Source organism: Pyrgilauda ruficollis, unplaced genomic scaffold (genome assembly GCF_017590135.1).
Source record: "Pyrgilauda ruficollis isolate IOZ18807 unplaced genomic scaffold, ASM1759013v1 scaffold122, whole genome shotgun sequence".
NCBI classification, from domain to species: domain Eukaryota; kingdom Metazoa; phylum Chordata; class Aves; order Passeriformes; family Passeridae; genus Pyrgilauda; species Pyrgilauda ruficollis.
In genome coordinates this window covers 503,871-521,763 of record NW_024510544.1, presented here as the reverse complement: position 1 = coordinate 521,763, position 17,893 = coordinate 503,871, and the positions used below count along the sequence as shown (strand labels likewise).

General features: G+C 49.9%; 1 protein-coding gene across 3 annotated transcripts in view; it reads left to right on the top strand.

Annotated features, from left to right (window-relative positions):
* The first annotated feature begins 6 nt into the window (after positions 1 to 6).
* Positions 7 to 17,893, top strand: part of ARHGAP17 (Rho GTPase activating protein 17) — a 34,759-nt gene continuing 16,872 nt past the window's right edge. For 2 of the 3 annotated variants that reach the window (XM_041490275.1, XM_041490273.1), the window contains exons 1-2: positions 7 to 99; positions 17,587 to 17,626. In XM_041490275.1, coding sequence (XP_041346209.1) covers positions 47 to 99; positions 17,587 to 17,626 — 93 coding nt within the window. In that variant the 5' untranslated portion in view covers positions 7 to 46. Of the gene's footprint in view, positions 100 to 17,586; positions 17,627 to 17,893 lie in introns of those variants that run through there. The other variant, XM_041490276.1, reaches the window with a different exon arrangement.

The following is a 17,893-nucleotide window of genomic DNA, read 5'->3' as shown; positions in this document are numbered from 1 at the left end:
GGGCAGAGCGGCGGGGCCCGGGCAGCCCGGGGCAGCGGCCGCCGCCATGAAGAAGCAGTTCAACCGCATGAAGCAGCTGGCCAACCAGACCGTGGGCAGGTGGGCGCCGGGCCGGGCCGGGCGCGGGGGCTCCGCAGCCTCGGCCCCGCGGGGCCGGTCGGGGACGAAGCCTCGGGGGAGCGGCGGGCCGCGGGGGTGGAGGGGGTGAAGGCTCTGCCTCGCCCGCCCGGGGGTCGCAGCCACGCCGGGATCCCGGGGGTCCGCGGGGCTCTCCCTCGGGGGTCCCGAGGCGCTCCCGGGCCGTTTGCACCGGGCGCTGCCGGTCTGCGCCCTGGCGGCTTTCGCTTCCTTTCTGCCGCCGTTCCTCTCGGCGTGTTCGCGCCGTTTCTCCTTTCTCTCCCGTCGGAGAACGCTCCGAGCGCCTCTCCCGGACCTCGCTCGCCTCCCCAGGACTCGGTTTTAGCAAAGCTCAAGGAGCTCTGTAGCTGCAGTTGCCAGCAGTTCCCAGCTGTCGGACTCTGGGAGGTTTTTAACTGGGTAGCAACAAATCTGTTCCCAGACAGGGAAGTGCCCTGCAGCAGCAGCTGTCCCCGAGCTCAACATGCAAATTTCACCAATGTCACACACTGCTTCTCTAGCAGAAATCAACGCAGAAACTTCCTTCTGCTTTTAGTAAAGATTTCATTTGAAAATCAGTTCTCCTGTTGAGGATATAAATTGAAAGTCTGTACTGGTCCTGACAGTATAAAGTTATTATCTGAGTTTATGTCTTGGTGTTCTCCTTTCCAAGAACTCCCTCCACGGGGTGTTTGTTTTCCTTGGAGCCCACACAGCCCAGGCCAGGTGTGCCAGCTCATAAAGCCCAAGGAGGAGATTTTTAATAGGTTTGTTTTGCTATCAAAGAGAGAACAACTTCCCAAGCAGCCTCATCCTCTCGTTCCCATTTCATATGACTCAAAGGATTTTTGATGTTGTCGGGGGGGGATTGCTGGCATTCCCTGTTTGCGTGTGCCAGCCCCACAGCTCCAAATCCCGGCTGGAATGTGGAGCAATCCGGGCTGTACCGGGCAGGACGAAGAGCTCGGGGTGCTTTGTGCTCCCCGGAGGAATGCGGGGCAGGCTGGAGCCCTGGGTGGGGAGCTGGCACTGACCTTTGCCCGGGCACCAGCGGGGTGCTGGGTGTGGTGTCTGGGCAGTGCCACGGACCCGGGCTGCCCCGGGCACGCAGGGCTGGGGGAGCCTGCTCTCCGGGAATGCTGACGCTGCTGGCATTGGTTTTCATGAAAAGCTGTGTAAATGACACCGAGCCGTTTGGTTTTGCAGGTTTGGTGTTCGTTCGTGGTGACTGTTTCGTATTGCTCACCTGCTGCTCACATTTCATGTGCTAGTCAAGCATTCCTGTGGTCGCCAGGGCCTTATTTTATTTCCCAGAGTAAAATCCCGTAGCAGGGACGGCTTTTAACAGGTTTCACTTCCAGGTATCAGGGCTGAGGCTTTCAGATTGGTTTGAGAAGCACTGCAGGGCTCATGGAGGACATGAGAGACACTCAGCAGAGTCCCACAGGCAGCAGTGCATGTTCTGTTGAGTTTGTTATGTTCTGTTGAGCTGGTGAACTCTTTTTTGGTTTTTTACACTGGGATGGATCAGGAGGATCCTGTGGGTGTGTGAGTGCTGCAGAGGTGGTGGCTCAGTGCTCAGGGCCCTGCACCATGGGCAGCCCTGCAGGGAAGGGGCTGCTGCCAGGAGAAGCAGTGCTGGGGGGTGTTTGGGGTCTGAGTGAGGGGTCCATCCCCTGGGGCTGATCCCTGCCTGCCTGCTGCAGCTCCTGGGGCTGTGTTTGGATGGGCTGTCTCCTCCTGCTCTGCTTTTCCCTCCCTCAGAGCTTCCTGGGCTGTGGGAGAGCAGCCACGCTGCCCTGAGGTCAGCAGGGCTGGGCACCCTGGGGCTGTTGCCTTAATAAAGGCAAATAGTTTATCCTTAAAAACCTTATAGAGGAAAAAAAAAATGCAGCTTCATTTTTTTAGTTTATTACAGTACAGTACTATAAAACTCATGGATTGTGAAGCTATAAGATAAAAACGAATAAACTTCTGAATCCGAGCAAAAAATACCATCTCACACATTTAATCCCAACCCTGACAAAAAAAAAGATAAAACTCCACAAGGTGCTGTCTGAGTGCAGGGAGGAATGACACTGCCCCTCTTCCAGCCAGCTTCCAGGGGTGCCATCCTGGGCCTTGCACCCCAAATACCAGACCTGGCATCAGGGAAGTAACACCTTGATATGGGAAATGAGAAAGGATGGGCAAGAGCTCCATCAAAGCTGAGGAATGGCATTTATGAGAAGCCTGTGAGTCCACAGATGGAATTATATGGAGTTATGAAATACATGTAGGAAACTAATTAAAGAGGGGATTAGCTCAGTGGAACAGGATTCCACAATAATTAATAGATGTGTTAAATATTTTGCAGCAATTATCTCATGGATGTTCTTGGCTGCCTTGAGTGTTCAATCTGCTGCTGAGGACTTTATATTTCATATATTGGACAGATTTGTTGTCAGTGCTGCTGAGGGGAGCAGCGCAAGCCTTGGGAAACCTCAAATGTGAAACATCAGAGCTTGGCAGGGTGACTTGGCACAGCCTGGCACTGGAGGTGGCATCACAAGGTGATCTCAGGGCAGGCTTAGCTGGAGGAGTGAACTGGGAGCCCTGGTGTGTGTTGGTGCTCGTGGCATCCCCCAGGCTCTCACATCCAGTCAGGATAACTCCCAGGAAGCAGGGCTGGGAGCTGCAGGTGAGCAGAGGCAGGGCTTGCTGGGCAAGCACCACTTCCACATGGGCTGAATGAATGCATTGCCATGAAGTGGCATCTTGGGCACAGGGCTGATCACCCAGAGGAACCAGCTCAGAGCTGACTTTATCTTGAGCTACAGCCTGAATCCAGCTGCAAACAGCTGGGAAGTTCAGTTAGCCTGAAAAAATTAGCTGGGGAGGGAGTGGAGAAGAAAGGAGTAATTTTAATTCTGAGCTTCATGAATTTCAGGTGGCCTGTGATTTGTTAGAGGCCACGTGCTGGGATTGCTTTTCATGGGATTTCTCTCCTAATTCCTCTGAATCTTTATCTCTGTGGAGGCCCAGGGCTTGTATGCCCTGGGAGCAGCTGGTGTGCTTGGCCTGGGCACAGAGCATTGAGGGCTGGTTTAGGATATGCTGTCTCACAGGGTTGAGGAGGTGAGGTTGTTCCTTCCCTTGGGGATGCTTCCTGAGCAGATCCTCACTGCAGCAGAGCACCTGAGTGTTAGGCTCAGAAATTTAAATTATATTATGTTTGATGTCAGCAAAGTAATCCTTCACGTAGCTACGAGGGCTTGTCTTGGTTTCTGTACTCTTTTGTAAATTACAAAGGAGACAGATTTGATTAGAAGCTTGGGAATATTCTCCTTTATAGCTGCATCATCCCTAATGAAAATAAATGTTCAGAGCTATTGTCATCAAAGCTTTGCACTGATACACTAATAAGCATTTGAACTACATAGCTGAGTAATTTCCATGAGGAATGAGCCCATGGAGAGGTCTGGATGTGCTGTTTGCTTACAGAGCCCAGGTAATTAATGACATTTCAGGCTGTGACAATCTCCACGAGTTTGGCTTCCAGCCCCTGGGGAGCGACTGCTGCTGCTTCCATCAGGTTCTTTCTTCATCCTTTAGGTGCAATCCCTGAGTACCATTCTGATTAGAAATGATCCCAGACAACTGCTGGGGAGGTTTGGCTCTGGTGAAGTCACCCCAGAGCAGACAGGTGGATTTCCTTGCTGCCTTTGCTGGGAGAGATACTCGATCTGCCCCACGGCTCTGGCAGTAATTTAAACCAGGGCCAGGCAGCTCTGACTAATTAGAAATCTGGAAGAGCCCAGGAGTGCCTCAGAAGGCTCTGGTTTTGTGCAAGAGGCTGACTTACTGCGGCTTCTGTGCTCGTTTCCCACTGCTCAAATACAACTCCTTGTGTACAAATAGGTTTTTCCAGGCCCTGTACTCATGGCATTGCTGTGACTCACCAGGGCTTTTGGAACGTGGCTTTTAATAGCGCATGTCCTGCATCAAAGTTACTGTGCTGAACTATATTTAGTGTTTCTTCAAGCCCCTTGGCAATGGTCGAGTCTTGAGTTGGAACTGGAGTTGTAACATAATTATTAGATTAAAGCAGGTTGTGTTAAAATGCCTGTTACTGAAATACTGTACAAGGAGGAGCTGCCTACATTTATCTGTACATGGAAAACCTGCTGGAAAGCAATAATTTCTAGTAATACTTTGTGGAAAATATGGATGGTCCAAATTATTCCTTTTTTTTTTTCCTGTTAAAGCATTATCTGCTGATTCTTGTCTTTCCTAGAATTGCTCTGCCTGTTATTACTTAAGGAAAGTTGTTCTGCTTCTTCATGTTGTGTTGACAGTACTTTGAAACTTGCTTTTTCAGGTGTCCAGAGTGGTAAAACAAGAGTGCATCCATCTCTCTCAATCCTTCCATCAGTATAACATTAACCCTACAGTGCCACTTAATATCAAAGAACGTCTTCTTTAATGTTTTTCTGGTTTTTGGTTGGGGGGAAAAATTGAATGTGACCCCAGTACTTGAAAATTTCTGGCTCACCCAAACATCCTTTAATAGAAGTTAAATCTGCTGAGTGTTATTTACTTGCACTGCTTGTTGTGTTTGGCAGAGATCTTTGAAGAAGTGGTAAACAGGGTTGAAATATTTCATATTTACAGGGAGTTTGCAGGTTGGCATTTGTCTCCATCGGAGTGCTCATGAAAAGAAAAATCTCATTTCAGTGTTTATAATCGTTATCTTAAGCATTTCCTGTTTATCTCCAAATGAAGTTCCAGGTCTCTAATTAGGAAATTGCATTAGGTCTTTCTGGATGGCAGCTGAATCCAATGATGGGTTTAAAGGAGTCTGAGTGGATTTAATTAGGGGGATGCAGGGGCAGGGTTTGGGGCTGCAGGTCAGGCACTGGTGGGGAATGCCAGCCCAGGGATCACAGCTGGAATGAACATCTGGGGCTGTGGGACAGGGAGCACGGCAGGAGCTGCACTGGGGCTCTGCACAGGCACAGAACTCAGCCAAGTGGAGTTCCATGCAGGGTGGGAGCAGGGAAAGAGCTCAGTTACCCCAGCAGGCTCAACAGTCTCGGTATCAGAGCATTTATCTGTTTCCTGCGCCCTGTGGGGACCTGTGACACAATGTAATGGCTTGTGCAGCTTGGGAGTTGGGTTTTCCTACCAGGACAAAGTTCCAATTATAGAAAAGCAGCTATTCTGTGTTCAGTTTGGGGCTGCTGCTTGTGGTGAGGCTTGGCACCAGTGGGGGGTTTGGGACTGTATTATCACAGTCGTGGACACAGGTTGTAGAAATCATTCCAGAAGTGGATGTTAGAGCTGTGGTCTGGATTGAATTTTGTCAGCATGTCTGTTGTTCTCATTGATTAATGTCCTCTTCAGAGCAGATTGCTGAAGGCAAAGGAAAAATCACGTGGATGTACTGAAGGTGAGGACTTCGTGGTGAGTTTATTGCAGTGCTCTGGCTCAGTGGAGGGCCTGGCAGCTGGGGAGACCCGTGAGGCTGAGCTGCTGCTCTGGTGAGCTGCTGGATTGCTGTGCTGGAGCCCTGCTAGCACCAGAGGTTCTGGCTGGGAATGGGGAAGAGAGCAATGTATTCTGGCTTAGTTCTGGTGTTTCCTTTAGGTTTTGTAAAAGCAGTGAGTTTATCAGGATCCTGTAATTCCTCATGGGCCAAGATGATCTCATGTTTGAAGCCCAGGTCATGAGGAATCCTGAAGATCAGACACTTCAGAAATTACGCTGTGTTTTTAAGAAACTTCTTTCTGGTGCCCTTACAAGGGCAGCAGCAGGTTTTAAATCAATGAGTAAGTAGTTGCTCAGCCCTCAGTTTGAAAGCCTCATCGCTTGTGATCTGCTTCCAGACCACATGAAACCTGGGAATGCCTTGCCCAGGTCCAGAGGCATGACGTGGGCAGGGTGTGATGCCCAGGGATCCCGTGGGTGGCATTTCCCACCTGGGTGCTCCCAGCTCTGAGCCAGGGGTGGTTTCTGCCTGGTGGCATCTGACAGCACCAGGTGTTCAGTGTCCCACCTAAGCTGGGGAAGCCATTCCCCCTTGGCCTGGCACTCCAGGCCCTTGTGAGCAGTCTCTCCCTGTCTTTCTCATCAGCTCTCTCAGGTGCTGGAAGGCCACAATTAGGTCACCCCAAAGCTTCTCTTTCCCAGAGAGAACTAAACAACAAACTAAATTTTGTTTACTTGAACAGTAAATTGTTGTGAATTCCAGTAGGAACCAGCTAAAACCTGTTGGTGAAAAGAAAAAGTAACTATATAACTTTGTGTCTGACTTGTGTGTCAGGTGCTGAGTGGGCAGTGGGTAAAATACTTGAGATTTTTGTTGCAGAAAAAGAAATTAAAAAGATTCCAAGCTGGGGGATTTGGGTAGCATTAATTGCCTTCTTGCATGCGTGTCCTCTTCTCCTTTGGCTCTGTTCAAGCTGCTGCTTGATGACACAGATGAGAGGGCTGATAAAATATTCACAATCCAGACAGACACCGTGGGATCTGCTCTGCTGCATCAGCTCGGGCTCCCTGTTCTGCCAGGGTCAGGGTGGTGTGGGGATAAAGGGATAAAGGTTTCTCTGTCTCCAGAAAGCCTGGTCTGCCAGTGCCTTGAAGCGAAGAATAAAGGGTCCTCTTTCTGTGCAGGTGACTCCCAGGTGGCTCCAGGAGGGTTTGAAGTGCCAAAGCTGGCACACTGTGCCCTGTCACAGAGCCTGGGTCACCATTCCTGGCTGGGGCAGTGGGGAGGGATATTGTTAGGAGTTATCCAGGGTTAGGAGCATCCAGGGTGCAGGGTTTGGTGTCTGACATAAGGATGGGGAGGGAAAAGTGCACCTGGGTCTGCTTTAGTGGCAGTGGCTCAGCTGAAGGCACAGGAGCTGCCTCTTTTCCTCCTGATATTTATTCATATAAACAAAGTCATTCCCATCGTGGATGATTCCTTGATTCTGACTTGGTCTGATGGGGGTTCTTCAGAGTGAATAATTTCGGTATCAGGTTATGCCCAGAGTCAAAATCTTGAAATAGTCATGATTTGATCTGCTGAAATAGCCAGGAGTGATGTAAGAGTCTGTTTCAGCCTGATGCTGTAATGGGATACACTTGGAATTGACGAAGGCAAATGTATTTCTTAGACACTTGCATGTTATTTTAAGGTTATGATAATGGATCTGTGGCCAGAGCTGCTTGTTAGAGGTCATTGTATTAGCAATGATGAGATGCCAAATAACAAGATCTTTCTAGGAAGGAGTTAAATAAATAGTGTCTGTGTGTTAGAAATGTTTTCTAATACTCTGCACAGTTTCTGGGAAGAAAGGAATTGTAACTTAAATGAAGTAGCTCCAATGTTCAGCATTTAGGAGAGCCTCCAGCCCACAGCACTGTGTGAGGCAGCAGTTGGCCATGCACAGCTCTGATCTGAAGCCTTGGCAGTTTGATTGAACACCCATTAAACACCAAGTGATTTGGATGGATTGTGTACTGGATTCCTCATTTTTCAGGCTGATTGGCTGGTGTAGGTACCAGTCTGCAAGGCTAAACTCGGTCTCTTCCAACCCAAACCCTTCCAGGATTCTGTGGTTTTGATTGAAATGTATTCCTTAGGAACCAAGTAGCCTTAGAACCTTGGAGCTGGAAGCTGCTATTCCATGGCTGATCCACAGGACAGTCGGGGTACTTGTGCAGCTTCTCCTTCTCGCCAGGAAACAGCTCCTCGAGCCCGGGCCAGCTGGGTGAGGTCACAAGAGCTCCTCTGGCTGAGGTGGAGCCTCTTTTCCTGGACAGGGATTGTTGTCTGCTGGAGTTCATCGCACTGCAGAGTGCCAGGGACATCCTGGAGGGATGCAAGCAGTGAATCGAAGGGCCAGCGCTGCAGAATGGCCAAATGGCCTTTGGGGATCAACAGAGGAGGAGATTTTCCTTCTCTCTTACAAATTGTCCTGTGCTCCACATTGCTGCTCTGAGTTTTTTGTATACATAACCTCGCTGGTTTCTCAGGATCCCAATGATGCTTCAGGGTGAAATTTAAAATCAATTAAAGGATAAGTAGCAGCTTGTACAGCTGAATATTGCACAGACAAGGTCGGTCACTGGTGAGAGCTGAAAATGGTGTTGTACACCCAGGTAACACATCCTCCGTGTTTAAAGCTAAGAAAGCTACTTCAGCCAGTGACAGGAAAGTTAATTTCAAAGGTGGGCTGGTTTTTAGAAGATGAATTGTCCTGCAGGCACTTGGAAAAGTCACAGCTGGGATATGGCTGTGGGAAATACAGCAGTTGCTCAAATGTGGACTCCTCACATATAAATATCAAGCAGTTGTTAGGGAACATCAATCCCCAGATTAAAAATTCTATTTTCTGTAGGAAATAAAGCTGATAAAACCCTGATATTCTCACACAGAGGAATCAATGTGTGAGCTGAGCTTGCAGCTTCTGTTGGGGTTGAGCAGTGAGCTGCTGTGCCTTGCTGCAGAGTGATTTCACACACAGATTAAGCGTTCTGAGCTGCTGGGCTTTGGAGGACAGAACAGCAAGCTAAAGTAATCCTGCTTTTGTACCAGCAGGTCCAGGCGTGTGTGGAAGTGCAGGATCATAAACTTTGATGAGCGTGAGGCTCCTGATTTCCTCAGAACCGCTGGGGCTGAGTTTCAGCTGGAGCTGGAGGAGCAGGGTGGGAATGGTGTCGGGCACTCCTGGCTCTGGCTGTGCTGTGTCCTGGCAACGGGAAGGCAGCAAACAGGAGCCAAACAGGAGCCAAGAGCAGAGCAGGGGCCGTGGCCAGCCCGGGATCCCGGGGATGCCTGGCTCCTCCTGCAGAAACACAATCAAGGGCTCAGCATTAATTGTTAATCACGGCGCGCTCAGGAAATCAGCGCAAAGGCTCCGTTGTGAAATCGTGGCCATAGGGAAGAGTGCCTGGTTTGTCCCCAGCTGACTTTGTAGAACTTCAGATCCCGAATTCCCTTGCAGCCTTTCTATGTTATTGCAATGCTTCCAGCTCCTTTTTGCAGCCTGACTTTCTATTCCTGCTTCATTGTTCTGCCTTTTCTGCATTTCCTTGTTTTGCTTCTGGTGTTGATTCACTTTGGTTCCTTCTCCAAGGCTTTCTCTTGCCAGTTTTGTGAATCCCCAAACTTAAAATAGATCAGTCTGGGCAATACATTAAAAAAGAGCAGTGTTACCTTTGGTGAAATAATAATTTCTGGACTGGAGTTTTTTGACACTTATGCAAGACTGGAGCCATTGAATCTCTGGGTGCCCAGTGCCAGGGCCTCACCCCCTTCCCAGGGAAGAACTTACTTTTTAATATCTAATCTAAACCTATTTGTTGTCAGCATGAAGCCATCCCCCTTGTCTTGTCAAAGTTTAAAAAAAAGGAACCAAACACGCAAAAAACGCCCAGGGTTTTTTTCAGCAGTTCAGTGAATTTTGTTCATTCCTGTCGTGCATTTTTTTCCTATTCAGACATGTCTGTCCTGTAAAAAGCTTGTCTGTGGAAAAGGCAAGTGCTGCTTCTTGGAGTCCTTTCCAGCAACTGACAATGCAAGACTTCTGGGAGAAGAAATCATGAATCACTAAAAACGTCTTGAGTCAGTGCTAATCCACCTGTCTCATGGCTGCAGTGGCAATCAGGATCTGTTGTGAAGTTCAGGAGGTGTTGGAGGGTGTTTTGGTAGTTTTTAAAATTCCCTTTTCACATGTGGAGGAGCTCTCATGTCAGCAGGTGGTTTGGCAAGGGGGCTGCACTCGCTCAAACGTGCTGCCAAGGCACAGGGGGAATCCCTGAGCCCTCCTGTTAATCAATCAATCAATCAGTCAATCCCTGAGCCCTCCTGTTACCAGTCCCTGAGCCCTGTTACCAGTCCCTGAGCCCTCCTGTTAATCAATCAATCAATCAATCAATCAGTCAATCCCTGAGCTGTGTTACCAGTCCCTGAGCCCTCCTGTTACCAATAGCCCTGCTCAGACCTGCCTGGGTGCCCAGAGCCCTGCCAGCCTGATTCCAGCTGCCTTTCCCTTTGTTCCCAGTCCCTGGAGCTCACACCTCTGGCCTCTGAGTGGGAAATGCCTTTTCTCCCAGCCAGGCCGTCCCTGGAGCTACTGAAGTGGGGATGCTCCTGCCGGGCCAGGGAGAGGAGCAGGAGGCCACAGCCCCTGGTGTCAGCAGCCCTGCCAGCTGTTGTCACCTCCTGGGAATGACATGTGGGCCCCAGGGTGCAATTCCATTATCAGTTTAAGCTGATCTTAAGTGGCTGCTGTTGCTGAAAGGGACAGATTTCCCTGTCCCTGTGCAGCCTGTCCTGGTGCTGCTTCCCCAGCCCGTGCAGGGCCAGGGTAACTGGGAGGCAGTGTGTGTGTAACTGGGAGGCAGTGTGTGTGTTACTGGGAGGCAGTGTGTGTGTGTTACTGGGAGGCAGTGTGTGTGTGTGGAGGCAGTGTGTGTGTGGGAGGGGCAGTGTGTGTGTGTTACTGGGAGGCAGTGTGTGTGTTAACAGTGTGTGTGTTACTGGGAAGCAGTGTGTGTGTGTTACTGGGAGGGAGGCAGTGTGTGTGTGTTACTGGGAGGCAGTGTGTGTGTTAACAGTGTGTGTGTTACTGGGAAGCAGTGTGTGTGTGTTACTGGTGTGATTGCAGCCTGAGCTGCTGCAGGGGGGCTTCAAGGACCTAGAGCTGACCTTGGGAAGGGGCAGTGCTTCGGGCAGGGCCCAGGGAGGATGGAGGGGCAGTCCAGCCTTGCTCCGTGCCCTGCCCTTGCCCTGGCACACACCTGGGTGCCTGCAGGGCCCAGGTGAGCCCTGGCCAGGTGCTGCCCCAGCTGCTGCAGGATCATTTCTTGCTCCTGGTGCCCAGGTTAAATTTCACCTGGAGCTGCTGCAGTGGCCCAAAGCACAGGAATCTCTGTTCTGGCAGCACCTAGTGTTTTGTTGGCACGCAGGGGTTGTAAAATGACACCTGACATTCAGGAATAACAATTCAGGAATTATTTAGGTTGCTTTCTGCTGGACTGTGTCCTATAGCAGAACTGTACCCGGCTGATTTTACATAAATGATTCTGCATAAGTAAGAGGTTGTTGCTTGCTAGAGAGACCTTGTGTGAGAATAAACTTTTAAATGTAAATAAATACCTGGCAGTTAAATATTAAAAGCAGTTACCAAGACGTGGTGTGGAGTGTGTTTGTGTACCTTTTTTTAAAATAAATTATGTTAATAAACTGACATGCTTGGAAAGCTCAAGTTCTGTAGTAAAGTATAGCGTAAGAAATGTAGATTGTAGTACTTAAGGGGGGAAAAAGCAAAGCATAGGAAATACATCATCATTTGATAAGCTACACCAGAAACTTTAAAAAGTTTGTCTCAGATTCTCTGGGGTTTTTGGTCGCTAATTTATGGCAGCTTGTCATAGGACTTTTTTCTTTCCTCTTTTCTTTGGGGAGCAAAACATGAGAGCACTGCTGGATTTTAGCAGTTAGAATGTTAATCCCCTGCAGCAGCACTTTGCCTCTCCTTCAGAAGCTATTCATAGTTTCACCAGTCAAAGGCACTTTTTAAAAGAAGTCACGTTGTTATTTGCCTGACAGAGGTTTGGAGTTTTTCAAAGTCAAAAAGAATATGGGGGAGAGCTTTAATACTTTGTCCCAGGTGTGAAATAGGAGGTCAGCAGTCAGTGTTTGGTTTGCTGGGATAGCAGGTGGTTGGAAGCACCGAGTTGTAAATTTGTGTTTGTACCCAGAAGTTTACAAGCTGTTGGACTCATCAGGCTGCTCACCGAAACATCGCTTCCTTCCCTCGGACAAAACTGCTGTAAATGGGCTTCTACTTTTAGACCACACTTGTGTTTTTGCCTGTAGAAAGTTCAGCTTAAATTCATCCCAGATTTGCAGTGCTGTGGCTCCAAGTGATCAGCCCAGCTTTGCTGGACTGGAGCTGCTCCGGGTTCAGCGGAGCTCTCAAGGTGTGACTTTAAAACCACTCAGCGTGTGTTTTACAAGGAGGAGCTGTGCACGGCCTTGAGAGGGGCCTGAAAATAGGACTTGGCTTGAGCTGTGGTTGTTCTCCAGGGCTAAATTTACTGCCTGGCCGCGGAGCCCAGCCTTGGATCCATTTCACGAGGCAGGAATTCCAGTCCCCTCCTGTGCAGAGCCTGTGCTGGGCTTCCCTGCCCTGCTCAGGAGCACTCTGCTGTCCTGCCAGGATGATTATCTGTCTCCCTGCAGCCTGCTCTGCCTCGCAGGGCTCAGGTGGAACCGATCAAAGCTGAGCTTGGAGAGCGACCAGGCACAGTTTGATGGGGGAGCTCAGCAGAGATCATAAAGAAGGGAGGCAAAGCAGCAGAAATCTTTCTTTATCCACTCCCTGAGGTGTAGTTGTGCAGCTCGGAGGTGTTTGGATCACTGGAATGTTTTGGAGGTGATGCACCATTTTTAAAGCACTCCTAAAGGACTGGAAGCACTGGAGTTGCAGCTGGGGGTGAGCTCCAGAGCAGCAGCCTTTGGTGGGATTTCTGCGTCACTGACACATCCGTGGTCACCAGATTTGCAATTAAATCAATTTTAATACATGCACGGAAGCTTACATTTTTAATTTGTGTGAAAAATGAGAATAGGAGGCAAACTAAAAGTCGTGCTGATGGCTGGTTGTGGTGTTCCCTAAATACTAATACTGAAAGTGAGTGGTGACTAGCACCTGACAGTGTTCTCGGAGTTATTTTTGAACATTTGAAAGCCACTTCAGAATATTGATGTTTACCTTGGGTCATGCTGGTTTCCATTGAAAATTAGCCTAAGGTCAAACAGGCAGGAGTGAGCTGGTGGTCCTGAAACACCTCGGAGTTGTATTTTCCGTGGAGTTTGTCTTGGTGAGTGTTAGAAAAGCAAACCTTTTTATAGGGAAATTGTCATCTAATTCTGGGTTCCTTGTTTTGGAGCAGAGCTGCTGATTCTTTCATTTTTCCTGGCAGCAAGTGCTGCCTATTGTATGTGGAAAGCAGGCAGGATGTGCTGCCAGCCCGCCAAGGTGCTCGGTGTTACCTCACCAGCGGCTGAGCTGGTAACAAACACAGCCTTTGTTTGGGGAAAACCACCCAGCAGGGAAGGCTGGCTCTAATTGTGTCTCCAGTTTGGGGTGGATGTCTCCTTGCTTCCACTGAAACCTTTCCAGGGTTGAGGACTTGTCCCTGCCCTGCCATGGCATCACCTCTGCCAGGGCCCCCGCCCAGCTGGGTGAGTCAGGGTTTGTTTCCAGGGTGACATTTCAACTGAGTCACTTGTTCTGCTGGCACTGGCCAGGGTTTTATGGCTCATGTGTCAGGTTAGCTCTCGTTCCTTCCTGGTCAGCCTTTCAGGAGCGTGCATTTCACAGAATCCTGGAATGGTTTGGGTTGGAAGGGACCCTAAATTCCATCCAGTGCCACCCCTGCCATGGCAGGGACACCTTCCACTGTCCCAGGGTGCCCCAAGCCCTGTGCAGCCTGGTCTGGGCACTGCCAGGGATCCAGGGGCAGCCACAGCTGCTCTGGGCACCCTGTGCCAGGGCTGCCCACCCTGCCAGGGAGGAATTCCTTCCTGTGTCCCATCTATCCCTGCCCTCTGACAGAGAGATTCCCCCATCCCCTGTAAAAAGTCTCTTGCAGTGGTTCTGTAGCTTTCACCTGCCTTGGAGATCAGCCCTGCTTCAGAACTGATGCCCCAGTGATGGGCAGGACCAGGGGGCTCTCAGATACTCTTTAGATGAAGATCTACATGGAAATGTAAATTCTTTCCCGACGGAAGATAGACACTTTTGTCTCAGGAATTCCCATCTGCTCTTTCCAGATGTACACAGAAGACTTTGGGCCTGGAAGTGTGAAGGGGCTGCAAAATGACCAAGTCATTTTGGGGAAAAATGACTGAGGGGATCAGTTTTTAACCTGTGGGCTGGGGGCTGTTCTGCCCACCCTGCCTGGGCTGAGCCAGGCTTTGAGCTGCAGCAGAGCCCCGTGGCTTGGCTGGGCTTCAGGCTAGGTCAGAAAGAAAGGAAAAAGTAAAGGGAATTAGAAGCATTATACCATAAAGCACTCTGACAGGAGTTCAATTAGGGGCACATGGAATGCATTTTTAAAATGTCACAGCACCCAAAGTATTGTGATTAACATGTCTAGAATAAAAAGATACAGTCTTTCCCTGAAAAACCAATTGGGTTTTTGCTTGCAGTGAGTTAAAGCCATGCCACCCACAAATAGGAAACGGCACCAGCACTTCTGTTCCATATCCTGTTTCTTGCTAAGTATTCACTGTCTTGAAAAGACAATTTGCCTGGAGAACCGACAGTTTTGTTACAAATGACAGTTCCTCAGTGCGCTGGCATCATGGGGGGCGAGGCTGGCTCTGCTCAGGGTTCTGGCTGCAGCTGTGCTGTGCTGTGCTGTGCTGTGCTGCGCTGTGCTGTGCTGTGCTGTGCTGTGCTGTGCTGTGCTGCCCTGCCCTTCGCTGCCTCTGCCAGCCCGGAGCTGTGCCAGGGAGGCTGTGTGCCCCGAGGGTGACCTGGGCGAGCTGCTGTGCCCGAGGGGCAGCTCTTCCTGTCAGGTTTTTGCATCCCTGCAGGAGAGGGGCAGCGCAGGGGGCTCTGCGCAGGCTGTGCTGCCTGTCAAATACTGATTTCAGAGGGTTCAGTAGTTTTATCCCCTTCTGTCATTAAGAGGATTATCACAGCCGTAACAAATGGTTGTTCTGTTGTGTTTTTTACAATCAGTCTTTTAAAAGGCACTGCTGGGCTTAAGACCTCAGCAGCAGTCATTCATGCCAGGGTTCCTGTGGTGTAGCAGAGCAGCCTCAGCTCCAGAAGTTCCTTTCCCAGGGGAGCAGCTCCATTCTGCAGGGCAGATATTTGGGATTTGGGCAGCTGAGGCCAGTGCTGTTGCTGTAGGTGGGGTGCCAGCCCTGTGTGCCCAATCCAGCATTGCCAGGGTGCTGCCCATGCCCTGCTCTGTCCCATGTGCCAGCACCACCTCTGGGGCTGCCACCTGTGTCACCAGAGCTGTGGGAGGCTCTGGGCCGGGCAGGTGCCCCTTTCCCTGTGGATCCTGTCCCCCAAGGCACAGGGACAGCTCCTGCAGGGCCATCCCATGGTGGGAGGGGCTGGGCAGGGCTAATTACCCATTACTAATGGCTCTGCAAGGCAGGTTCAGCTGTTTGGACTGGAGTTCAGCTCTGGGGGTGTGAGCAGCCCAGGCTGCTGCAGCCTGGCCTGGGCTGGGCTCAGGGTGTCCCAGGGCAGGGTGGCCAGGCTGGTGGCCAGTGAGCAGCACTGCTGGGCTTGGGGAAGCCCTTGGGAGCACTCTGCAGCTCAGGCTTCCAGTTCTTGATTCCAGAAGGATTTCTTCACTGCTTCAGTTAGATAAGGTGCAAATAAGCCCTAACAAGGGCTGAGGACAGAAGTTTAACAGTGAAAACGAAACTCTGTTCTTTTTTAGAAGTTTGCTGCTTCCCTGATTATCTGGCAGAAGGAATTAGCATCCCTCAAAGCTGCAGTTGGATGGAAACTTCAGACTGGTCATACCTGTAATTCCAGGGAGACAGAGGTTAATTCCAAGGGAGACAGAGGTGAATTCCAGGGAGACAGAGGTTAATTCCAAGGGAGCCAGGTCCCTTTGATGGTTTGCTGCTTTCCCCTGTGCAGAGAGGAGATGGGCTGTGCTGCTATCACAGGGCTGAGTTTTCTCTTTCATGGTTGTGATCACTGAAAAACAACATTATTTAGTGGCTCTTTCTTGGCTTCCTTATTAAAGGTGGAATGTGGGCCTGCAGGAAGGGTGAGGTCTTCCCTCGCTGCACTTCCGACCTGACATCATCACCAGGGGCTGTTCTGGCTCTGCCTGGCCTGGCCAGGCTCCTGCTGCCACCAGGGCTGGGGACAGCATCCCCAGGGAGGGGACCTGCACTGCCCCACGGGGCTTTGGGTCCTGCAGAAGCCGTTTGAGAAAAAGAAGTACCATTGTTGTACACTTTCACAAAGTGATCCACAGTGTGTGGGTGGGCACACTTAAACTGGGAGCAAACTTCTGCTGGCACACTACTGAGCCCCATTCACTGCAGTGGGTAGAATATCCTGGGGAAAAGGAAGGGAAGGAGAGATCAAACTCTGTATTACCCTAAAGTTGTGTGGAAGCTCTATTCTAATGTTTGAGGGGGTTTGAATTAAAGTTGTGGTTGCAGCACAGTGGGTTATGCATGGATAAAAAATATATATATATAAATAATAAGTATAAATAATTGCTCTCTAACAGGATGTAATTTCCGTCAGAAGAAATATTTCTGTTTGGGTGGGAGAAAAGTTTATCAATCTTGTCTGTGTTTTCCTCAACAAATAAATATTGCAGTGCTGTCAGAGTATTTCAGCTGCTTTTGTCTGAGTCTGGCCCAGGTTTTGAGCTTTTACTTCATTCTGGCATTCAGTTATTAAACACCTTACGGTTCACAACTAGTTGAAGCAGATAATGTGCTGTAAAATTGAAGTCAAATAAATGCTTTAAAAGCACCAACCCAAACCTGGAGGAATCTTGTCCTTGGAGGCTTTTGGCACGTTCAGCTGCTGAGGGCTGGTCAGGAACACGAGCTTGCTGTGTGTGCCTGGCTTTGCAGTGGGTTATTTGACAGATTGCAGGGTCTGATAAAGCCTGGGGTGGCTGAGGGACTCTGGCAGCAGCAGGGGAAACTCTCAGAACAGGAAGAGTGTCCTGGAGTCCCTCCAAGTGCTCCCTGCTGTAGATGTGTAGTAGCGGTGAGCAGCAGAGAGGAGAGATCAGGGGAACTGAATTTATCTTTATTTTATAGGCCTGGCAGAGAGAGACTCAATCACTGTTAGAGCCCAAGTGCCAACAACAAATAAACCTGTGTCAGCACTGACAATGTGAAGTTTGTGTAGGCTGTGGAGGTGTGTGCAGGGACAGCAGCGTGGCTGAGTGTGGAAGCAGTCAGGGGTTTGCTGAGGAAGGCAGCCTTTCCTGGGAATACATTCACCTCTGCTGAGCTTGTCAGGCACCAAAGCCTCTGGTTTGGTGCTGGGAGCTCAGCAGGATGAGGTGGTGGGAGGTTTTTGGTGAAGGCTGTGTGTGTGGGGCCAAGGGAAGCTTCAGGCTGCCATCCCCAGTGCTTGAGGGATGAATTCTGCAGTTGAATTCACAGAGCTGATGCTGGCTCCCCTGCTGGCTTTGTGTTCCTTTACACCCAGGTGCATTGGCTCCGTTGGCTTTGGGTTACTCCACGTGCAGCTGGAAGCACCATTTGGAGCTTGGGGCAGTGGATTTGTGCTGCAGGCTGGGCACTCCAGGGGTGCCAGGGTTCCCCACTCCCTGGGACAGGTGAACGTGGTGCTGTTTGCAGCAGTGGCACTCATAACTTGGAACTGAGCAGGTTTTGTGGGAATTGTTGAGGCAGTCTGTGACCCTGAACATGCCAATTGTCTGACAATGTCTTTTTTCCTTCCTCAGGGCTGAGAGAACAGAGGTACTCAGTGAAGACCTGTTGCAGGTATTGTGGCATGCTTCGTGTGTGTTTTTTTTAATGCTGTGATGTGTGAGCCTTCTGAGGTTTGTGGAGAACCTGGTGTGGGGAGAAATACTGCACGTGTCAGGGATGGAACGCTGGATTTTTCAGCATTTGAAAAAAACGGGTACATTTTGAGTAGAAAATCTCAGTTATTTCTGACATTCCCATGGCTTGGTGGAGTGGAGGAGGAACCATTCCTGCTCTCAGTGAGATGAGCAGGCCTGCTGAGCCCAGGAATTATTGGTGCTG